At 34.6% G+C, this 25736-nt stretch overlaps 1 protein-coding gene across 3 annotated transcripts; it reads right to left on the bottom strand.

Moving 5' to 3' along the window:
• Nucleotides 1-2096: 2096 nt before the first annotated feature.
• Nucleotides 2097-21405, bottom strand: LOC113041313 (6-phosphofructo-2-kinase/fructose-2,6-bisphosphatase 2-like). 3 transcript variants are annotated; one of them, XM_026199779.1, is made up of 16 exons: nt 21214-21405; nt 20955-21127; nt 20134-20259; nt 16298-16394; nt 15972-16035; nt 14743-14817; nt 14533-14589; nt 13806-13930; nt 12105-12312; nt 10880-11026; nt 9991-10095; nt 9295-9424; nt 8983-9045; nt 6426-6490; nt 4975-5166; nt 2097-3514 (listed from the first exon to the last, which is right to left on the bottom strand). In XM_026199779.1, the coding sequence occupies exons 2-16, from the start codon at nt 21010-21012 to the stop codon at nt 3461-3463; spliced, it is 1566 nt and encodes a 521-aa protein (XP_026055564.1). In that variant the 5' UTR covers nt 21013-21127; nt 21214-21405; the 3' UTR covers nt 2097-3460. The 3 variants fall into 3 exon arrangements, with proteins under 3 accessions (XP_026055564.1, XP_026055563.1, XP_026055565.1); XM_026199778.1 differs by having other exon boundaries at nt 20955-21086; XM_026199780.1 differs by lacking the exon at nt 8983-9045 and having other exon boundaries at nt 20955-21086.
• Nucleotides 21406-25736: the final 4331 nt, after the last annotated feature.

Genomic DNA, 25736 nt, shown 5'->3' with positions numbered 1-25736 from the left:
AAGCTAAACAATATCACGTTCATAATCGAATGTGCTTCATCTAATGTATGCAATATAGTGTAACTTGTCAGTGATCTATGGCTCTGTGTATTAAATGCATCAGAATAATTTCCATCTGGTTGTTACCATTTACAGTGTGTGGAATGGTGCATTGTGATTGGCTGTTACTGTTTACATTGCGTGGAATGGTGTGCTGTGATTGGCTGTTACTTTTTACAGTGGGTGGAATGGTGCGTTGTGATTGGTTGTTACTGTTTACAGTGCGTGGAATGGTGTGCTGTGATTGGCTGTTACTGTTTACAGTGCATGGAATGGTGGCTGTGATTGGCTGTTACCGTTTACAGTGTATGGAATGGTGCGTTGTGTTTGGCTGTTACTGTTTACAGTGCATGGAATGGTGCATTGTGATTGGCTGTTACTTTTTACAGTGGGTGGAATGGTGCATTGTGATTGGCTGTTACCGTTTACAGTGCATGGAAAGGTGGCTGTGATTGGCTGTTACCGTTTACAGTGTATGGAATGGTGCGTTGTGATTGGCTGTTACTTTTTACAGTGGGTGGAATGGTGCGTTGTGATTGGCTGTTACTGTTTACAGTGCATGGAATGGTGGATGTGATTGGCTGTTCCCGTTTACAGTGTATGGAATGGTGCGTTGTGTTTGGCTGTTACCGTTTACAGTGCATGGAATGGTGCGTTGTGATTGGCTGTTACTTTTTACAGTGGGTGGAATGGTGCGTTGTGATTGGCTGTTACTGTTTACAGTGTATGGAATGGTGCGTTTTGTTTGGCTGTTACTGTTTACAGTGCATGGAATGGTGCATTGTGATTGGCTGTTACTGTTTACAGTGCATGGAATGGTGCGTTGTGATTGGCTGTTCCTGTTTACATTACGTGGAATGGTGTGCTGTGATTGGCTGTTACTTTTTACAGTGCGTGGAATGGTGCGTTGTGATTGGCTGTTACTGTTTACAGTGCATGGAATGGTGCATTGTGATTGGCTGTTACTGTTTACAGTGCATGGAATGGTGCGTTGTGATTGGCTGTTCCTGTTTACATTACGTGGAATGGTGTGCTGTGATTGGCTGTTACTTTTTACAGTGCGTGGAATGGTGCGTTGTGATTGGCTGTTACCGTTTACAGTGCGTGGAATGGTGCGTTGTGATTGGCTGTTACTGTTTACAGTGCATGGAATGGTGCGTTGTGATTGGCTGTTACTGTTTACAGTGCATGGAATGGTGTGTTGTGATTGGCTGTTACTGTTTACAGTGCATGGAATGGTGTGTTGTGATTGGCTGTTACTGTTTACATTACGTGGAATGGTGTGCTGTGATTGGCTGTTACTTTTTACAGTGGGTGGAATGGTGCGTTGTGATTGGCTGTTACCGTTTACAGTGCGTGGAATGGTGCATTGTGATTGGCTGTTACTGTTTACAGTGCATGGAATTGTGCATTGTGATTGGCTGTTACTGTTTACATTACGTGGAATGGTGTGCTGTGATTGGCTGTTACTTTTTACAGTGCGTGGAATGGTGCGCTGTGATTGGCTGTTACTGTTTACAGTGCATGGAATGGTGTGTTTTGATTGGCTGTTACTGTTTACATTACGTGGAATGGTGTGCTGTGATTGGCTGTTACTTTTTACAGTGGGTGGAATGGTGCGTTGTGATTGGCTGTTACCGTTTACAGTGCGTGGAATGGTGCATTGTGATTGGCTGTTACTGTTTACAGTGCATGGAATGGTGCGTTGTGATTGGCTGTTACTGTTTACATTACGTGGAATGGTGTGCTGTGATTGGCTGTTACTTTTTACAGTGCGTGGAATGGTGCGTTGTGATTGGTTGAGCGGATATATTGCACTCTGCAAAGAAGGGAGACTGGTGTTTATCTCAGTTTGGGAAAAAAAGTGAGAAAACATGACCTAATAACTGACAATATTCGATTTTTGCATAAAATTGCGACTTTTCAATACATATATATTACATATATATACATATATTTATATATATTTGTTGAGGGTATCATATATTAGTGCAGTATATCAATCGTAGTAAAATAACAGTTCAATTGCCATTTAAAAGACAAAAACAAAAATAGTGTACTTGCATCACAGAGTGATTTTATTAGATCACAAAATGTTTCTCAATACATTAGCATGACAGATATATTTATATTTATAACTACAACAGTGCTATAGATACTGTGATGCAATGAAACCAGAACACAAAATGTATTTTCTGTAACACATTACATTAAAATAAAGGACTTGGCTCCGAGGTAAATTAGTTTTTTTTTTTTTATCTGCACACACAGAGATCGGTTGTATTTTTTAGGCTTTGATTTGGTTATACTTTGGTTGCGAAACAAAAGGCACTTACAGACCTGATCATGTCCGATCATGCAATCACACTCATCTTTGCATTCAAATGGAATAACCAAGATGCAAGAAGCAAGAGCAATTGAGCCATCATATTCATAACATTCAACATACTATGTGTGTATTAAAATCAGACGTGTACAAATCTGACAACTTTTACTCAAATTATAGTTACAAAACAATTAAAAATACCCTTTAAAAACATCCTTCCAGATCTGATGCCAGATAAAAGCATGCTTAATAACACTGAATCATTAAACAGTAATCTATAATAGTAATCGGTAATCTATAATTAATGATAACTAATAACAGTATGAGTATCAATAATCTCAGTAGTATTAAACGCTCTTGCAGATCCATTGAAAAACCACTGAAAAGATAACTCTATAATTAATGATTCTGTGTGTGTATTTTAAGGAAACAGTGAAAGGATACATTTGTTAAAGACTGAAACGAGTTTCCTCGAACAGCATAACATACCTATGACATCATACGACCGCAAGACATTCATAAAATTTGATATGACATTCTGCACAATCATCAAAACCAGAAGGCAGAATGTTATACATGTAAAATACTTGAGAAGATAACGACAGCAAGAACATCACAGAAAATTAACATCTAAAATCATATTTATACAAATATTTACACAATATCCAATCAAATTCAGTCAGTACTGAGGCAGTATGAAGAAAAGAGCACAAAACAGATGCTACGACAATCAAAACTCAAGTCAAAATTCAGTGTGCTGTGTCTTTAAATATTCTAATCAGCTTAACTAGCAAAAGCCACGCCCCTTCCATCAGTCAATCTGTGCTCTAATTGGTCCCATGAGCTGTCAATCTGCAGTCAAACAGTGCAAGTGAATCTTCCCTTCATTAATTGTTGCGTGTTGTGATTTTACCGTACTTCCAAGTGCTTGTAGACGGATGAGGGTTGAGAAGAGCGGACAGAGGCGTCGCCGGCGCTGTTAATGTTACATAAAGCACTGTTCACATGTGCTGATTTTGGGCAGAACATGTGAACAGCGTCAACAACTGAATCATGTCTGGAGAAAACGGGCGTTACACAGCTTTTTTTGTGTCGTCACTCTTGGATGGTGTCTTTCGAGTCTGAAGGGGCGAAGCAGTTCAGTGTTTCCTATAAGACAGAGCACAAAGGTCACTTTGTTGATGTTACAACATAAATAATGCCTTGAGAGACTCTTGATTAACTAGTAGAAAAACACTAATATATATATATATTAATGCTGTCATCCGATAAACAATTCACTAATCTATCTATCTATCTATCTATCTATCTATCTATCTATCTATCTATCGATCACGGTTTCCAAAAAGTATTAAGCAGCACAACAATAAACAGTTTAAACCATCTTTGTGGCTTAATATTTTTTGTGGCTATTTTTTCAGGATTCTTTGATGAATAAAAATGTAAAAGAACAGCTTTTATTTGAAATCCAAACCTTTTGTAACATCAAACAACTTTATGATTGATCAACTTAAGGCATCCTTGGTGAATTAAAGTATTCATAAAAAAAAAAAATCATACTTATATTCATATAAAACTAATATTTTATCTAATATTAATGATACATTTCTGATATACATTTTATTTCTACTCAATTTCATTGTAATTACTCAATTTCTTTAGTTTTAAATAAGGTATGTTTGTTTTGTTGTATGATTTTAATCATTTTATTTTTGTAAAGCACTTTGGGGCAGCGTCTGTGGTTTAGGAAATGTGCTATATAAATAAAATTGCTTGCTTTTAAATAATAGTGTATAACAGTTTCCACAAAAATATGAAACAGTATAACTTTCTTCAACATTGATGATAATCAGAAATGTTTCTTGAGCAGCAAATCATCACATTAGAATGATTTCTAAAGATCATGTGACACTGAAGACTGGAGCAATGATGCTGAAAATACAGCTGCACATCACACAAATAAATTATTTTTTAAACTATATGTAAATAGAAATCAGTTCATTCTATATTTTACTGTACTGTACAATATTACGGTTTTAATAATGTATCAAATAAATGCAAATAAATGTTGGGCAAAATTTTCTTCTTTGAATTTTTTTTTCAAATGTTACAATTTAAAAGAAATATAAACCAGTCAAAGGTTTTTTGAAAGAAGTCTCTTCTGCATTTATTTGATCCAAAATACAGCAAAACAGTAATATCTTTAAATATTTTCACAAAGCTTATTAGAAGGATTTCTGAAGGATCATGTGAGACTCAAGACTGCAGTGTTGATGCTGAAAATTCAGCTTTGATCGGAAGAAATAAATCAAATTTTAAAATATATTCAAATAGAAAGCAGTTATTCTAAATTGTAAAAATATTTGACAATTTTACTGCTTTTGCTGTATTTTGGATCAAATAAATGCAGGCTTGGTGAGCAAAAGAGACTTCTTTCAAATATGTTACTGTTCGACTGGTAGTGTAAGCTTCTTTTTAAAAAATAGAATCAAATATCAATCAGCATTTGGGTCAATACCGTGCCTGCTGTTTGTTTTATGTTGTCAGTGTGTGTATGGGATCTAGATCTCTGTTGTAAATCCCATTAAGAGCTCAGACACAGGACTAACCGGGCTCTCCCTCAGCTCCTCGTTCTCCTGCGCCTCTGGGAATCGCGAGTTTGATAAGACAGGAACGTTTGCCAAGCGGGGCGGGTTACCGACGCTGAAGAGGCGGGGCCGCTTGACTTGATCCTGACTAGACAGTGGCGTAAAGCTGTTCCTCCTCAGCAGAGTGGACGGCACTTCCTGTCTGGAGCTTCCCTGATAACACACAACGTAAGCATCAGGTACAGCATGTGGATGAAGACTCAGTCAAAAGCCATGTTTATAAAAGCCAATATTTAAAGGTTTCTTGCATCATAATGTAGTTCTTCAAGACAATTTCCACCATCTTTCTGAGCCTAATAATGAAACAATGCTGTGGCTGTTATAGCTCTTAAGACTTCTATATGTAAATGACATCTGTTGTGATTGGCTAACGGATTTGCATGTGAAATAAATATGTTTGTATCATAGCAGTGACAATTTCTGAACTTAGTTTCTTAAAGCGTCTCAAAAAAAACATAGCAAAAAAAAAAAATCTGCATTTCACCTGACAGTTAAAAGGAGAATAAGAAATATAGTTTACACTTTACTTAAAGCCTGTATGTATATTACATTATAAAGGTATTCATAATGTCCTTGGTAATGCATAATAATAATTTAACCAAAGTTAAAATGCATTATAATATTTGTTGTGTTTTTAATGCATTATTCTTTCTAAACGAGTAGATAATTATTATAATGTATTATAACTGTGATCATACAGTGCATTACAAGGCATAATCAATGCATTAAGACTAATTTTATGATGCATTATACAAAAAGGCCTTGAGTAAAATGTTACCAAATTGCATTTTGCATTAAAGAAAATAAAGTTAATTTATGATACATTTATTCAATGTACTTATGCTCAATTTTTATGCAACATTGCCTTACTGAGATTCAACTATAAATCGTTTGGGGTGGATTGGAGTTGTTTAAGTCAACTTATTACATCATCAATATGTCGTTTTTTTTTCTTTCCAAAGAGCAAAAACCTTCTGTTTTCCATGTTATATAAGCTCTTTAAAAATCTGAGCGGAAACTATTATAAACATGTTGATGCACATTGAATGAAAGCTCAGGCTGGAGGGAAACTCCCCTTACTGCCGCCCATCAGAACACGCTGATCTCATCCTAAAACTACTCATCCAAAACAATATCCAGCCATAAGCCAAGTCTATTCTGAGCCGGGACGTGAATGGCTCTGACCACAGACCAGTGGTTTGTGTTTTTCAGGGAAACGCCCACCTACAGACGCACACTGTGAAAACAGACCACTCTGCCAGCCTTTAGCATCCTCTTAAAGAGTTCAAGAGTTTGATGTTGCTTCGAGGCTCTTCCTAATAAGGCGCTAAATGCTTGCTAGTAAAAACAGTGAAGTCTGTTTTAGCAAACGCCACAAGAACGGTTAGTCCGGTAAAGGTTATGCTTCTCACGAGGGGTCTGTCCCGGTGTGTGTTCACAGCTTCGACTTTCAGGTTAAATATGTCGACTTTACAGCCTGCAACAGAAAACACACAAGAGGTGTTGAAACAGATCTGAATGTTACTAGAGTACTTAAATCTCTTAAAAAACATCATAAAAACCTGTAATTACCTAGCCAACAATATATGTATGTGCGTGTGTGTGAATGAATGAATATATATATATATACACATATACACACAAATTAATATAAACATATTTCATATTATTATAAATATTGTATTTGTTTTATTATATTATTTTGTTATATTATTATATTATTTTATTTAGATTTAAAATTTAATCAAATGTAAATACACAAATATTTCTACTTGAAAAAAACTAAAAAAGAAAAACTAAAAAAATAATTATATATATGTGTGTGTGTATATATATATATATATATATATATATATATATATATATATATAAAAAAAATTCAAATAAATTATTTCTATGTATATAATCAAAAGTACTGCTTTAATTATTTTAATTAAATATTTAAGTATAGATTTAGACACATTTTATTTAGATTTTAAATTGAATCTAATTTAAATACATAAATATTTATACTTGATAGATAACTAAATAAATTAAATTTATACATATACATATATATATATATATATATATATATATATATATATATATATATATTAGTGCTGTCAAAATTAGCGCGTTAACGCATTCGATTAATTTGAAATATTTAACGCGTTAAAAAAAAATAACGCAATTAACGCGGTTGCAGTTTTTTTTATTTCCAGTTGTGGCCTATGTGTGTTCAACGTGCAAAGAAATATGGTTAAGACCAAGGAAGGACTTTTAGACGGAAAGTTTCAGTATAAAACTCTGCCGGATTACTCTTCAGTCTGCCACAAGAAACATTACTCTTCATTCAGTCTGCCACAAGAAACAGCAACATTAAAATCATGAACTCAAATGTCATTGTTTAAACAATGACTGTAACAGTGCGTAAATCAGACCTTTCTGTAACGCTAACGTTAATAAGCTTAAACGAAAATAACGAAATAATTGTGTAGCGGAGTATTTTTTGTACACAGTGCCGCGAACTGTCAATCACTCCTGTACGCGTGCATCACTGTCCTCCTCAGCTGCAGCAACTTGCGCTCTCTCTCTTCATCAAGCTTTAAAACAAAAAGGGGACAAAAAGATCATATTGTCTTTGTGCATAGGCTATAGATTAATTAGATAAATGAATATCTAAATTTGTGCCTTGCCGTCTATGGTATTTTTTTAGAACTTAGAAAAAAGATGCTGCAGCCAATGAACAGCCAGCGGGGGCTGCAGGACGACTCAACCTCCGCAGACAGTTTTTAATGTTTATCAGACAATAAATACTCAAGATTTTGCTTTACTATAACTCACAACGAGTTTCACACACCTTCTCCGGCCACGTTGAGTTGTTGACACTTAACAGTGGGAAAAGCGACACATGCGTTATTCACTTGTATAACTTAAGGGTGAATGGGTAATGTAGTTTCTGCTCTGGGTGGGATGAATTAGGAAGCTTGCATTGTGAAGGGCGCTCTGAAAATCGGCAGTGCAGGTAAAAGATTAAAACCTTTATTAAAACAGATGTCCAAATGAATGTACCGGTACGCTACAAGCACGTTCTGGGCGCACGGAGAGGTGGCGGTACGCTCAAGAGCTATATTTGGAAGTGGCGGTACTGAGTACCAGTGCATACTGGCCCACTTAAAGCACTGGCAATGACTATACTTTGGAATTTTTTTGCAGTCCACTTAGAATTCAACATGGAAATCATTTTTGTTTTTTATTGGCATTGATTGTTTTGAAATTCAAATGGTACTTACATGCCTGTGTTTTTATTTCTGTAATAAATATGGCTTTCAAGCCAACAGTTAATTTGGAGGATATTGATGGTTTATTGCAGGTATGTTGTTTACATGAGAAAATCTGTGTTACAAGTTAAACAAAAATTCCAATAAACAATCATATTTTGAATTTAAACAGTTTCTTTGTCTTGAGTTTACATTAATTATTTACATTTTACATTTACATATCCAAGAAGTTTCAGTCTTTTAATTGCGATTAATCGCGATTAATTTTAAAAAATTGTGCGATTAATTAGTTAATTTTTTTTAATCGATTGACAGCACTAATATATATATATATATATATATATATATAGACACACACACACACACACACACACACACACATGTCTGGTCAGCTATCCTTGTGGGGACTCTCAATAGGTGTAATGGTTTTTATACTGTACCGACCGTATTTTCTATCGCCCTTCACCAACCCTACCCCTAAACCTAACCCTCACAGGAAACTTTCTGCATTTTTAGATTTTCAAGAAACTTCACTCTGTGTAATTTATTAGCTTGTTTACCCGTGGAGACCTCAATTTAGGTCCCCACCGTGACACGAGTCCCCATGAGTCTGTGTGTATTCAGGTTTAAGTCCCCACCAGAATAGAAAAACAAGTACACACATACACACACACACACACACACATACATTTATAACGACACGTACCATAAGCCACTGGGGTTAGTTTCAGCACCGCATGCAGGGGGCACTTCAGATACGGCAAATCAGCTGAACAATACAAGCACACAGCTATATGAGAAGATCTGCTGACATTATGAACACATATTAAGACAAAGCAGTCATGCATGGAAGAGTTTCATCAACAACTTCATCTCATAGAGAAAGAAGATCTTCTTAGGACACTTATTACCTAAACAGCAGCCAGCAGTAACCTGCAAACTCGTGTCTCTCATTAGACATCAGCAAGTCACAAGAGTCCTGATATGATTTGAGTGTGTGTGTGTGTGTGTGATGTACCAGCGCTCTTGTCCAGGAAGTAGGCGAGGAGACAGCGCATGACGGCCTGGTGGCAGATGACCAGCACGTTGCCTTGTCTCTCCAGCTCCATGATTACTGGCTCTAGACGCTGCACCAGATCCTGATAGGACTACAGCAACAAAACACACTGCTGGATATCAACGGTTTTATTCAGAAAGGATGCATTAAAGACCTTTATGTTACACAAGATTTCTATTTCAAATACTTCTTTTAAACTTTCTTTTTCATTTAAGAGTTCTGCAAATAAAACGTATCATGGTTTCCACAATACAATGATAATCAGAAATGTTTCTTATGCAGCGAATCAGAATATTATACTGATTTCTGAAGATCATGTGACACTGAAGACTGGAGGAATGATGCTGAAAATTCAGCAGCGCATCACAGAAATAAATTACATTTTACAGTATATTCTAATAGATAACAGTCATTTTAAATTGTAATAATATTTCACAATTTTACTGTTTTTATTGTATTTATAATCAGATAAATGCAGCCTTGGTGTGCAGAAGAGACTTATTTCAAAAAGTGGGAGTTGATTCTTTTTGGTGAATCAGTCTGAATAGTTCATTAGTCAGTCAGTCATTAAAAGGTCATTAGAAGTCCTGAAGGGTTATTATTGAAATGTGGGAAGTCTGAATGGCACATCAGGTGTAATAACTGTACAGATCATACCTCTCCTCCTGGGTATCTGTAGTGGTATTTGTCCTGGTCTCTGAGAGAATATTCATCTGGATATCTTTCTTTTATCGTTTCATATGTCATTTCCTCACAGATGCCCTGACACAAAACATAAACACACATTAAAAACAAGAATGCACAAATGTTTCTCCGTCACCAATTCTGATGTTTTGCAATAATGTGATCATTTTTTTCTGTTTGCGATACAAGCAATGGTTCACCCAAAAAATAGATACTTGCTGATAATTTAGTCATTGTCAGAAGGCCATGCCAAAGCGTACAGTAAACGAGTTTGTTTCTGCATCAGAACAGATTTTGTGAAATGTAGCACTCCATCACTTGCTGACCAATGGATGCGAATGGGTGCCGTCAGAATGAGAGTCCAAACAGCTGATAAAAACATCACAATAATCAGATGTGTGGATTATTGTGATGTTTTTATCAGCTGTTTGGACTCTCATTCTGACGGCACCCATTCACTGCAGAGGATCCATTGTTGAGCAAGAGATGTAATGGTGCATTTTTCCAAATCTGATGAAGAAACAGACTCATCTACATCTTGGATGACCTGAAGGTGAGAACATATTTAGTAAAATGTTTATTTTTGAGTCAAAAGCATTAAACATCCAGCTTATTTCCCACTTATGTGGAAGCATACTTTATTACACTCATGGCAAAGTGTTCCCAATTATATAGCAGAATTAATTTTGGTGTGGTAAACAAATTAAATATGACTCCCCTGCATTAAACGTCTGACTCAAACGGACTAATTGTGTGTTAACAGAAAACACTTGTTTCATCACAGTAAGTAATGAAGAACAGCCCAGTGTTCATCTGAAGAGCAGAGCTGCTGCTGTCATAAAAGCAGTGGCAGGAAACTCACGGCGTCGATCTCGTTGAGGATTTTCCACTGCTCGTACGGGACGCCCAGCTCCTCGGCCGTCTGGATGGTGCGTCTGAGCTGACTGCTCCACACCTTCAGGTCTGGGATCTTCTGGTTTTCCAGGAACCCACGCAGGGCTTTAGAAAACTAACAGAGAGCGGGAAAGACTTTGAGACGCCCGCAAACATTTCTCACCCACCTGTGGTAAAGGACTGACCCAGAGCATGCTGGGAAGCAACACAGGGAGACCGTGAAAGTGGCTTTTCATGTGCTACAGTTATAAAAAAAACATGACTAACAAATACAAACAACTCCATTTTGCTAAAGTTAACTAAAACTAAAAAAAATATGTATTTTTTATTTATTTATTTTACAGTAAAAGTGAATATTACACATATTTTTTTAGTCACAGAGGAAACATTTTTAATTTACGTTTAGGGTTTAACTTGAAGTACTAAAATTCAATGAATTACAAAATTATAAATATTTTGTTAAGAATATTATTTTTATGTAATAATAAGAAAAAAACTATAAAATCTGTAGTTATGCTTAAAAAAAATAGTAAAAATTACAAAAGCACATAACAAAAATACTAAAACTTCTACTAAAATTAAAATTATAAAATTCTATTCAATTTATTGACAAACAAATCTCATTTCTCATTTAAATATATATTAAGTAACTGTATATTACACATCTGATTTAGATAAATATCCATATAAATTACATATTATATTTTACAAATTATATATTGCATTTATGTATTTATTATGTATGTATGTAAGTAATGCACGTATCAAAATAATAAAAAGCAGTCAAATGTCAACAGCTTTTATTTTAAAGATGAACAGAAGTCATCAAAATGTATAATTCATCTTAGTGGAAAAAATGGAAATAGTGTTTTCAGAATAATTCATACATGTGAAAATGGGCTTAAAATTGAACAAACAGTAGTAATTTGACTCAGATGAAGACAGAGATCATGTATTTGTGGCAGTCTTTCTGCTGATTAAGTTTAATAAAAGATGACTTTATCTTATAAATGGTTTTGGAGAGCAAAAATGTAACAAAACGGTCATATTTTATAAGATCATTATAGTGTGTTATGCTTGAGCAAAGCAGCCATTATTTCTGGATTCATCAGCTCAAAGTGAGTAAGAAACATGCAGTGGATTTCCTTCATTCTTCAGGTATGCTGCAGTATATGAGTGAGAGTGAAGTGCACCTGTTTTCCTCTGCTGGACAGCTCCGAGTCTCCTCCGATGCAGCCCTGGACGTTGTGCTGGCTCTCGCCGTGGCGGCACACGTAGATTGAGTGCTTCTGAACATGAATATTCATCAGGTAGTAGACGATCTTGCTCTGGATGTAATCCTGAACGCGGTTCACCAGGAAGCGCTGGCCCACGTTGATCACCTGGATGAAGGACAGGTCCCTGAAAGAGCCCCAGAACAACCCTTACACACACACACACACACTTTAATATCACAGCTGTTTATCATTATTGAGTACAGAACAATTAACAGGTGACTCCAGAGGAACCGTTCCTGCATTTAACTGTGTGTAATACACATGCTAAAAAGATAAACATGATTAATCACCATTACATAATCATAAGACCAGCTTATACCTCACTCACTATCTTCAACTGTCCCTTGCCTTGTTTAAAAAGTGTGTTTATCTGTTCCCTACAGTTAATAAACGAGTTCTTTAAATGGCTCTCCACAACAAATAGATTTATTCATTTGTCTAGAATCAAAGATATCTGCTTAGATATAATAATGCTAAAACTAAATCCTATATGCTAAGTATAATAATGCTAGGATTACAGTATGTTTTAGAATCCATATCTTTAGGTTTGGTGGCAAAATGATTATCTTGAATAACAGTGTTGTTGTTATTAAATAGAACTATTAAAAATATTATAGATTAAAATAAAACTAAAATAAAAAAAAGTAAAATACAAATATTGGATGAAAAAAAATAATTAATATAATATTAAGTAACACACACATATATGTATATATGTTACTAAAAAAGAATTAAATGAAAACTTTAACAAAAAATTTTTTATTATTATTATTAAAAACTAAGAAAATTATAAAACAGGACAAAATCACTAAAAGTAAATTTAAAATTATTTTTTTTTATTTTATTTTATTTTAAATTTACATTTTTCAAAAAATTAATAAATACTAGGATAATATATCAGTAAATAATAAGCTAACACTGTTGATTAAAACAAGAGTTAAATCTACAAATAGATTCCAGGGACGTGAATGTGGGTTTTCCACTTATTTCTGTGTAATTAAATATAGCGTCTCATAATGCTGTTTCCCTTTTTAGATCTCACATTAGTGAAGCATATAATAAAGTTTATAAATGAAGACCAGTGTAGGTGGCAAGCTGAATTAAACAGCTTTCTGGATGTTATCTGAGCACTGTCACAGCTTTTAGAGAATAAAAGCTAGGAGAAGAAGTCTGAAGGCAGCTGTGTCTACAAACATTACAATAGGATACAATTTTCCAAGCCATAGCAGATTATTCTATGATTAAAGCCAAAAGCTACTGCTGAGGAATCTCAGAAATGCCTTGGTCTGTCCAAAACATCTGTATGATGTTTGAGAGACTCAAAGTTAATATTTGAAAATACACACTATTTTAACACAAACTCAGTCGATTAGAAAGTATCTAGAGGTGTTTATGATACAGGATTATCACCAAACAAAACCAAAACATGTCAGAATATTACCCAAATATATTCAGTACTGTACTGCTCTCTGCTGGACACTGAGGGACATGACACCCCCCAAAAAAGTCAAATAAAAAAAGTGGGAAAAAAACAATAAAAGGACAAGTTCTGCCAAATGTCTCCTCAGAGGTCACTGAACAAATAGATGGTGTTTTAAAATGAACATAAACTCATACTTGTCATGATCGTCGGGGTCTAACGGCTGATATGTGACTTTATAACACTCGATCCTCTTCAGGAAGTCCTCCATCACGCTCTCTCGGTCTCTCTCAGGATAATCAGGGCTGGAAACCTTCACATCCTGCCAGCAAATTAATTAAATCAACACCAGCTGTCCAACAATATTGACTTCATTTGGCTCATCATCAACATTTAAGTTTATCTATTACTTTACTTTAATAAATAATCAGGGGAAAATGTGTAAACTTTATGTGTATAATATGTATATTTCTGTCTTTTTATATATATAATTTTAAAAAGATTTTTATTTTTTTTGCTTTTTCAAAGCTTAAATATTTCCTACAGTCTCTCAATTCAAGTGAGTTACTAAAAGCTGTAATTATAATAAAATTAAGAAAAAAAAAAAAAGATTTACATTTAGTAATTTAACTGACCCTTTATCCAAACCAACGTAGAAAATGAGGACAACAACTCAAACAACACAACTTTTAAACTTTTGTTAAATTAATTTAAATTAAAATTAAATAAATAAATGCAGTTAGCAGACGCTTTTATCCAAAGCAACTTAATGCGTTCAGGCTAACATTTTTTACCTAACATGCGTTCCCTGGGAATTAAACCCACAACCTTTTGCGCTGCTAACACAATGCTCTGTTATGTTATGTAACCTCAAAAACCTTTTCTGACATAACAGCAGTGATCAATATGAACGGTGACGCTCACCAGTATGTTGGCAGCAATGACTTCTGGGTCGTCACAATACGATTCGACAAAAAACACCTGAAAACGAAACCAAACAGAATCCCATCAAAGACTGCAAGAAGGTTTCTATTCCGGTTTCTGAAGGGTTAAACTAGGCTGACGGAGGAGCTTTATTGATCTCTGATGAAGTGCTAATATTTCAGTAAGAGACTGATATTAACATCCTCAGACCTTGTATGCATTTTCCTTCGCAAAACTCAGGATGAGGCTCCTTCTCTCTCTGGTTGTGTTTGTGGCATCAAAAACCTGACGAGAGAAGTGAAAAGAAAGTTCATTAAGTGTAATAAAACTATTAGAATAATTTGCTTATGTCACAAGTGCTGTTAGGTGTCAAAGAAGCCTCTAAAGCATTTTAATGGATTGTAATGACATTTATGTATTTTATGCTCTGTTCGACTGGTATAGAAATTGGTTTGGCAAATATTTATGAAATTAGGGTATTAATTAATTCATCAATTATTAGTATAAGTATATTATAGTTGATTAATTATTAAATATGACTATTATAGTATTCAATAATAATTTAAATCTGCTTGATTTTTTTATTTTCATTCTAATAATTTTCCCACTTTAAGCATTTTTTTAATATTTCTTTTTAGCTTTCGTTTATTTTTATTTCAGTTTACAGTGTTTTTTATTTTATTTTAGTTAGTTGCCAGCACAGCATTTTAATTTCTTTTAATATTTACTCTTAGATTTCATTTATTTGTATTTGCATCAGTTTTATTACGTGTTTTTGACATTTAATTATTTGTAAAATATTTGTTGAATTGATATTCATTCCAGTTTTTAGTAGTTTTAATAATTTTAGCACTTGATCTTAAACATGTTTCAGTTAGTTGCTAATTGCAATATTAATTTAAATCATAGTGATTCTATTATGAAGTTTTTTTGCCATATATATATATATATATATATATATATATATATATATATACACATTTAATAATTGCATATAACTTATTTATTTTTATTTTTAGAAGTTTTAATAATGTTAATATACTGCAATAAACTTTTTTCAGTTATTTGTCATTTTTATTATTAACTTGAAATATATTGTGATTTTGTCATTTTTAAAATATTTCTATTTAGCATTAATTTACTTATATTTAAGTTTTTAAATATTTATTTATATTGTTTTTTTGTCTACTTTTTCCATTCTTTTCCAAAGCGGCATTGCTGATTCTATATTTTCATCTACTTTTATATTTTATTTCAGCTTAATTTCTACTTATAAAACAATTGTGATAAGTGACCCACTGATCTGATGCAAACGACACACTTTGAAACCACTGCATATTTATCTAAGTCAAATAACACAAAACACTCCAGCGCACAAGTGATTAATAATTGAGCTAATGAAGTTTCAGTATGTGTGAAGTCTAAAGAGCAGAACTTACAGCGATCTGCCCTCCCTCATTCAGATAAGATTTCACATCCTGTAGAGCCACGATGGCACACTGTCTGTGAGAAACAACAGAAGACCAATCATCAGGACTGCCCCAATCTCATTAAACTCTACAGCACCAGCAGATGATGTCGACTGACACTGACTCGATTTATCAGCACCGGTTCGAGGAAACGATGTGCATCAAATCAGAATCTAACAAATCAAATAAAAGCTGTTTACTCTTGTTTATTAGAAAAATAGATTGATGTGAATATGACATTATGTCACATAGTGCAAGGTATTGTGTAATGTAGGTGTAACGGTGTGGATACTCACTTCCTGATTTTCATGGCCTCTTTATTGTCGTGACGGAAGAAGTCGTAAGACTTGTATGACTGCACTGCCTCACGTCTATAAACGCCCAGATTAAAAACTGACAGAAACACACAACTGTTAGAAACTTCAGAGTGAAACATTATAGTATAATATTTTATAGATCCAGTGGCAATGCTAGAAACATAAGCCCTATTCGGACGGGACTAGTTTTACAGGGGGTCGTTAGAGAAATCTGCATTTCACAGACACACTTGGTGATTTTAATCCCGTCCGAATCTGCCACGTCTGTGTTTTTCTGACACAACCTCTGTGATAATTCCAGAGCAAATTACCTACTGTTTTTCAGCAAACTCAGTGATCCTCTGAGAAAACTAATCCCGTCCGAATGCGAATGTCTGTGATTGCCGGTGATATTTTATTTCACAACGCGTTTCCTTGTGTGTTTTGGCCAACGTGAATTACCGTAGATGCTCTTACTGCACGGATGTTTGATCTATTTGCTTAGCGGCAAATAAATAATAATAAAAAATAATACAAATAATAAAATCAAGAGCAAGATCGCGTAAACTGTTAATACCGGCTATTGTAATATCAGCATCAGGTAAGATTACTCACGTTCATTTATGTACTCAGTTACATAATGTTTTAATTACATTTAATTACAAAAAAAAAGTTAAACTAAAGGAACCACACATTAACATGGTTTTGTTATACTAGCCATTTAGTATTTATTGTGTAATAATACTAAGGCAATCATTCTGAATGAATGCAATGCACGCATACAGAGCGCGTGATCTCTGTGACGCCCAGATGCACAAATCAGACCCTCCCACCTCCGCAAGGAAGTCGACCGGAAGTTGAAGTCAGCTGCGTGCTGCCATCTTGTAGCAGAACTTCACTTGCGTTAGCATTCCCATTGACTCCCATTCATTTTTGCGTCACTTTGACAGCGAATAACTTTACATCTGAGGTGTTTAAAGACTCCGTTTGTCCATTATTTATTTCTAAAGATACACGACAATGTATAAAGGGCTCCATTGCCTTCTATGTTACATTATGGCCCCGTAGAAACAGTTTTTGGAAAAAAATAGGCTAACGATTGCGTCATAACCACTCGACTCTCTGTCGCATTACCGAACAGACAGGTGGAGAAGCTCGCAGGCAATTAACTTAATATGGTGTACTGGCGTTACATTTTAAAATACTATACAAAATAATAAATCAGAATACTTATTCCTGCTCACTCATGACAAAGAACTCCCCGCTCAAGCTCGCCGTCTCTGCAAGATTAACGATGGCAGTTTGCACGCACAGCTACTAGAAGATTTACATCTGTCAGACAAGTTGCTGACGTCGTCAAGCTTTGTTTGAGTCTGCGCATCAGAAACGGTAGTGCTAAAAAAAACGCTAAAAATGGACTTCAATTGTCTCAGTTGAGTTCCAATGGGGTCGATGTGTCCATTTCTTTTACTGTATATGGTAATAAACACGGATATACTAGTCCCGTCCGAATTGGTAAATGAATATCACAGACGTCAGGTGGTAAGAATCGAAACTCAAACGTAGTTTAGAAAACTAGTCCCGTCCGAATAGTGCTATAGAAAGGTATAAATTTTTTATTTTGTGTTTATGTCTTTGCAATTGTTTTGTTGTTGTTTTCTGTAATGGAATATGAAATAGAGAAGGTAATTGGAATTTTTTTTCTTGCAATTCTGAGATTTTATCTCATAATTCTGACTTTGCAAGTTTAAACCTTTAAAATTTCTAGTCTGCACCTGTTTTGTTTCTGCAAGGGAATTTTTTTCACTTTTTAATCTTAAATGCACGTTCATATCACAATTCATACTATTTCTCGCAAATGCAAGTTCATACTTCACGATTCCTACTTTTCCTTGCAAATGCACGTTCATATCTCACAATTCCTACTATTTCTCGCAAATGGACGTTCATATCTCACAATTTCTACTATTTCTCGCAAATGCACGTTCATATCTCACAATTCCTACTATTTCTCGCAAATGGACGTTCATATCTCACAATTTCTACTATTTCTCGCAAATGCACGTTCATATCTCACAATTCCTACTCTTTCTCGCAAATGGACGTTCATATCTCACAATTCCTACTTTTTCTCGCAAATGCACGTTCATATCTCACAATTCCTACTATTTCTCGCAAATGGACGTTCATATCTCACAATTCCTACTTTTTCTCTCAAATGCACGTTCATATCTCACAATTCCTACTTTTTCTCTCAAATGCACGTTCATATCTCACAATTCCTACTTTTTCTCTCAAATGCACGTTCATATCTCACAATTCCTACTATTTCTCGCAAATGCACGTTCATATCTCACAATTTCTACTCTTTCGCAAATGCACGTTCATATCTCACAATTCCTACTATTTCTCGCAAATGCACGTTCATATCTCACAATTCCTACTATTTCTCGCAAATGCACGTTCATATCTCACAATTTCTATTCTCTTGCAAATGCACGTTCATATCTCACAATTCCTACTCTCTCACAAATGCACGTTCATATCTCACAATTCCTACTCTCTCACAAATGCACGTTCATATCTCACAATAACTACTTTTCTCACAAATGCAAGTTTATATCTCACAATTCCTACTATTTCTCGCAAATGGACGTTCATATCTCACAATTTCTACTATTTCTCGCAATGCACGTTCATATCTCACAATTCCTACTATTTCTCGCAAATGGACGTTCATATCTCACAATTTCTACTATTTCTCGCAAATGCACGTTCATATCTCACAATTCCTACTATTTCTCGCAAATGGACGTTCATATCTCACAATTCCTACTTTTTCTCGCAAATGCACGTTCATATCTCACAATTCCTACTATTTCTCGCAAATGGACGTTCATATCTCACAATTCCTACTTTTTCTCTCAAATGCACGTTCATATCTCACAATTCCTACTTTTTTCTCTCAAATGCACGTTCATATCTCACAATTCCTACTTTTTCTCTCAAATGCACGTTCATATCTCACAATTCCTACTATTTCTCGCAAATGCACGTTCATATCTCACAATTTCTACTCTTTCGCAAATGCACGTTCATATCTCACAATTCCTACTATTTCTCGCAAATGCACGTTCATATCTCACAATTCCTACTATTTCTCGCAAATGCACGTTCATATCTCACAATTTCTATTCTCTTGCAAATGCACGTTCATATCTCACAATTCCTACTCTCTCACAAATGCACGTTCATATCTCACAATTCCTACTCTCTCACAAATGCACGTTCATATCTCACAATAACTACTTTTTCTCACAAATGCAAGTTTATATCTCACAATTCCTCTTTCTCGCAAATGCACATTCATATCTCACAGTTTCTACTTTTTCTCACAAATGCACGTTCATATCTCACAATTCCTACTCTCGCAAATGCGCGTTCATATCTCACAATAACTACTTTTTCTCGCAAATAAACGATCATATCTCACAATTTCAATTCCTTCTCGCAAATGCAAGTTTATAACTCACAATTCCTCTTTCTCGCAAATGCACGTTCATATCTCACAATAACTACTTTTTCTCTGAAAAAAATCTGAATTGCTAAATTAATAAGTGGCAAATACCTTTTTTATTTTTTTATCCTGTGGTGGAAACAAGCTTCCTGAAAACCACATAATAGTTATAATATATTGAGTATTTACATTTATTCAGATTAATAATTCTTACTGGTTTAATTTAAGAAATAATTTTGGGGGTTCATCCCCAGGATTAATGATATATGTAATTATAATAAGAACAGAAGTATGTTGAATTTGCTCATTGTTCTCTCACCTTTCGTGGGAACCCCAATCCAGTTGAGGTATCGCGTCAGCTTCTTAGATATGTATGTCTTTCCTCTGGCGGGAAGGCCGATCAATACGATGACAGTAGGGGAGTTAGTCATGTATGACGCCCACGCTATGAAAACAAACAAACAAACACATACACACACACACACACACAACTCTCTTCTCAGTGCCGGACAAACCAGCATGATGATATCAGACGAACATTCTGTTCCCAGCTCATCATGTTTACACTCATAACAGTTGCAAACAGTTCAGATGTTTCTGGAAATAAGTGACGTTCATGAAGATTTTAATGAGGGCATAAAGATTTAATGCTGCTGAAGTTATTGATTTCATTTCCTTATCAATTATGCATGAGAGCAGCCTGAGGCTTCCTGTAGTTAATAACTGCCACAGCAGCTTAAACAGCTAACCCATACAACCACCATGCATAGATATAATATTATTTATATATTATTATGGTATTTATTAATATTTTGAATTTTGTTTAATTTTATATTGTCAATTTTAAGTTTTAGTAACGTTATTATTTGCTTTTGCACTTAGTATATATATATATATTCACTCTAAATGTGTTATTTAATAAGCATGTATGATGTTGCATACATTATGAGATCTTATAATGTATGCCACATCCCCCAAATGATGGAACATAATACCTTACTATTTACATTTAGCTACATATATGAGTTCGGTAGCCAGCCTTGAACTAAACTGATAAATAAAAGGTTACGAGTTTGAATCCTTGCAAATCATTTTAATCTCAAAGTATTGAAATGATCATAAATAATAACAGCAACTCACAGCATTTCTTCTCATTGACTCTGGGCTCCGCCTTCTTGCAGTCGTTTGAGTTGTCCATGACTTTAATAGCAGATTTGACGATCTTGACGGACAGGTGTGAGGGTCAGCACAGGTCACCAGAGGTCAGTGCACCTGCGCAGGTATCACGAGACTGAGATTAGGTCATTACCGGCCTGGAATCATTTCACATTTCACATCTGCTGCTTTAAGCCTCCGAGACAGGAATAAAGAAATCAAGGCTGTAGTTAACGTTACTCACCTCGCCGCGTAGAGAACACAAACACACGGACCATTTCCCATTCAAACTCAGTTAAAACTGTGTTTCCATTAAGCTTAGGGACAGAGCAGACTTGACAGCTGTGTTTCAGGAAATGTTTGGAGATGCCCAGGACACATCCAACCCTTAGCAAGCAAAACAATAAGCGCTAGAAGAGCGGTTAGCATCGACAGGGTGACAGAATGGGCGGGGCTAGCAGCGCAAATCTTGTTTGTGATTGGTGAGGTACGATCGGTATAAATAATAATTATTTCTACTTTTCATTCTGTATGTCATTTCATTTTGACAATAATGAAGTTCTCAGCATAATTACTGCAGGTGCAAAAAATATCCAAATCGCTTCTGGGAGAAAAGCATTGTCACGTGATACATGTTACTTTTCCCAGCAGCGAATTAATCAGATGAGGCTCTTAATAACATTTGTAGTAGACAATGGTGCACATTTTTATTTATATGTCAGGTATCAATTAATAAAACGGTTTTATTGTATCGTTTATATTCACCTTATTCCGCCCCGCCCACTTTTAATACTTCGCATTTCCGCATTTTGTCATCCGACTTCCGCTAAACCGATACGGCACGTCCGGTTACTAGTTTAGTAGTTGTACGATTGTTTATAGTTTGCTATAACTGTGGAGAAATGACAAAGAACGTTATTTTATAAATTGGGAGCACGATGAAAACGTCTTACGACGATCAAATGGTCTCAAATTGTCCCATCCATCGTCGCTGTTAACGTGGGTAATGTTAGACGATATGAAGAAGTGGCCAGAGTTAACCTATATATTTAACTGCCCTGTCAGGAGGAGTTGATGGAGCAGCAAGGAAAAATGATTTAAAAAAAAAATGTACCGAGGCTTACCAGTATTTACATAGTGAGACAGTTGGTCGTGTACTGTTACACAGCGAGGGTTTTTTCGTCTTTTTAAAATTGAACGTGCAACCAGCCAGTCGAGCAGTCTAACCTCTCAGCGTGGTGCTGGTTAGTTTTGTGTGTGTGTGATGTTAATATACACGAAGTTATAAATGTTTAAAAGTATAATAACGTGTTTGATGACCATCATCAGACTAAGTATTTTGTCTAATAACTTAATTGCACAGTGGAGTAAGGTAAGTGAACGTTTATCAATTACACATTAGAAAAGGAGGAGGCTGGAACTTGGAAGTGAAAAACGCCTTATATCCAGGTATGCATAATTATTAGGCAGATTTTATTTTACAGATAAAACAAGCCAAAAAAAGATTATATATCACTTATAAAAGATTAAATGCAAAATTAATAGTTAAGATTGGTTTGGAATTGGTAAATTTTACAAAAAAAAATATGATCAGAAAATCAGCTTGCCTCTTAATTCTGCGGTGTATATGCAAAAGGTAAGGTAAAGGTAAGATTTGGTTGGTGTACGTCAAGTCTAATCAATGAATAAGGTAAACGTCAAGTGTAATAATAATGAATGATTCTGAAATAAGACAACTGTGAAATCTTTGAAATGTATTTTAGGTTTGCCATGTTCTGTACAGGGCTGAGGGCCTGTAAGCTGCTCATCTGGGTTCCATCACAGCAAGTTACATGTGCCGCACAATCAGCAATTCTGTGCCAAGACTGTAGCTAGACTACAAACCTTTTATTTTAAGTGTATGCTTCCTCGTGTCAGATGAGTTTCAGACAGGCTACCTGCTGCTTTCAACAAGATAGTTGCAGCTTTGTAAATAAGCAGGAATGAGAATAATTAGGTTAAGGATAGGATATTAGGTAATTGGGGTGGGGTGTAGAGGGTGTGGGTGAAGAACTATATCAAATAAGTTTTTTTAAATCAGTTGTGTTAAACAAGAGACAGACTGTGATTTGTTTTTTAGAACATGGATCATTTAATATAAGTTGTATAAAATCATTTGTGATGTATTGATCAGTGTTTGTTGTTTTCAGGAAGCAAGAGACACCTTCTACTGACCATCCTATAAAATTTCAACATTTAATTTCCATATGTAATAAACCAAGATGGAATTAACTTGCAAACTTGACATGAGTTATTCCTTCAAATCAGAGATTAAAGATGAAAAAAAGATCAAATTAAGATAAATAAATAAAAACTATTTACAGCAGGTAATGTCAGGTGACACTGTAAAGGTTCATAATAACTATTACAGCAGGTAACTTTTGGTGACTTTGTAAAGGTTCATAAAAAATAACTATCACAGCAGGTAACTTCTGGTGACTTTCAGCAAGATCAGGGGCATGTGGATCTGATCACCCTCACAGCTGTCCACTGCATCACTGGCGGTCATCGATACATCTGTGGAAATAATTCAACATTTTTACATTAGAACTTACAATATATCATGAAAATTAATATATTATGTGACCCGAACTTAGAACTGTGTGTGTGTGTGTGAGAGAGAGAGATGCATTAGAGACAAAACAGTATACACACTATTAACTGTAGTGTTCAAACGTAGGTCAGTATCTGAATGAGAAATGAGGCTAGCTGGCCTGTTATCACCTGCAATCTCTGTAGCAGGAATAATGTGAGCTATTGTAATGTACTATAATATCTTGTACTACCCTAAATATTAAATAAATGGGTGGACAATGGTCATCATGGAACATTCGTTGTACTTGTTAACTGCCTGTTACTGATCATAAATGTATTCATAGAACGGACTTCATAAATCTAACGTTATGCGAGCAAACACATAGCTAGTTAAGGTTAGCTTACCCGAATCTGATAACCTTTCCATCCCCGGCGTGACCTCTTTAACGGGGACATCGTAGTCGAGCCATTTCTCGGGGTAAAAGTGTTCGTCAGTCGCCTTCCCGTCCATGAAATGGTACGAACACACATTAAGAGCGCTTGGGTGGGCGCTTCAAATTTAGCGCCTTCATCCATTTCCTCAGGTGCTTCTCTTCTTTAGGTGGTGGGTGTAAATTGTAAAGTGCACCACAGCACTCCGACCGCGTCACAATGTGTTCGCTACATCGTTGGTGCAATTATTTTTTAATACAATTGTTATGCGCCCCTAACTGAGCATATATCATACTTCTGTTCGTTCTGCGTTCTGTTATCTAGCCAGCCACTAGCTTAGGTACGTTACATCCGGTCCCTCAGCCGGAAGTAAGATGACAAAACGAGCGCAATGGCGGCACCGTTGTTGCCATGGAAAATAAGGTGAATAACACGTGTTGAATGCGGCTCAATGATATTTCGGAGAGCTATGCATCGCCCCCTGCTGGAGGAACTCTCCGTGCCTCAAAGGAAACAGCTTGTAACTTTTGCCGCTCAACGGTCTAAACCAATCACGTTCTGAAGACACTTGGGGGCGGGGTTTGTTGCCACTTGTCTGATTGGATGTACTTCACATCAATTAGATTTTAGAAAATTATGTGGCGCATGTAAAGCAATATACATTTTGTAATGCATAACATAGCTTTTTTTTGTATTTGAATCTCAAAATGGTACATAATAGATAGAAATTGGTTCATTTTATGATGTGCAAAACAAACAAAAACTAATACTAACAATACTAGCAAAACTTACAAAAACTAATCAATAGATTAAAATACATGTTTAAAATAAATATGCACAAAATACGAATAAATATAAACAATTTAGATAAAATAAATATTTAATTAAAATAACCAATAATATCATAAAATAATATCTCACAGTGCAAATGTAATAATTTAAAATAATACTCAATAAAAATAAATAATTTAGATTATAATAAATAATGTTAAATAAAATAAATACCTAAATAAAAATAAATAATTTATATAATACAATTTTGAATATATATATATATATAATATATATATATATATATATATATATATATATATATATATATGTATGTATGTATATATATTATATATATATATATATATATATATATATATATATATATATATGTGTGTGTGTGTGTGTATATACATATAGTAGAACACATTTTAAAATATTTAAAAAAATAATAATAATAAATAAACACTTAATCATATTAAAATAAGTACAAAAATAAACATTTGAAATAAATAAACAAACAGGTCTGTTAGCTTCACTGCTAAATAGAAAAATACATTTAACCTTAAAAGAATCTTAACGTCAAAAATATTAATAGAATTGTTAAATATTGTATCAAAAAATATTTAATTTAATTATTAAAAATATTAATATTTGTTTTTGAAAATTGTGTCTTAATGCAGAAAACTGTAGTAAAGATAAATACACATTATGCTTATGCAGAAACATGAAAAATATTGTGACCTTTTGTAACATGCTAATACACATCATGACACATAGTTTAACTTATGCAATTCATGCATCTAAATTTTACACACATTCTTTTGTTTTTTACCATTTAGACAAGCACTGCTTGCAGCAGAGACATTTTTAAAGCTCTGGATTTTTCTATGGAATTATATAATAAATTAATTCATTTTAAATAAATATTTGAGAAGAGGATGAAAGATGATAACTAGGATGTATTGTGCGTTACCAAGCCAGCAGCTC

This window comes from Carassius auratus, chromosome 23 (genome assembly GCF_003368295.1).
Source record: "Carassius auratus strain Wakin chromosome 23, ASM336829v1, whole genome shotgun sequence".
Lineage (NCBI taxonomy): Eukaryota > Metazoa > Chordata > Actinopteri > Cypriniformes > Cyprinidae > Carassius > Carassius auratus.
This window is presented reverse-complemented; position numbering and strand designations above follow the sequence as displayed.

Coding starts and splice junctions, on each gene's coding strand:
- LOC113041313 (XM_026199779.1), bottom strand. CDS start 21,012: ATGGACAACTCAAACGACTGCAAGAAGGCGGAGCCCAGAGTCAATGAG. Junction 14,818..15,971: donor ATGAGGGAGGGCAGATCGCT/GTAAGTTCTGCT, acceptor TTCTCTCGTCAG/GTTTTTGATGCCACAAACAC. Junction 9,425..9,990: donor ACAGATACCCAGGAGGAGAG/GTATGATCTGTA, acceptor TTGTTGCTGTAG/TCCTATCAGGATCTGGTGCA.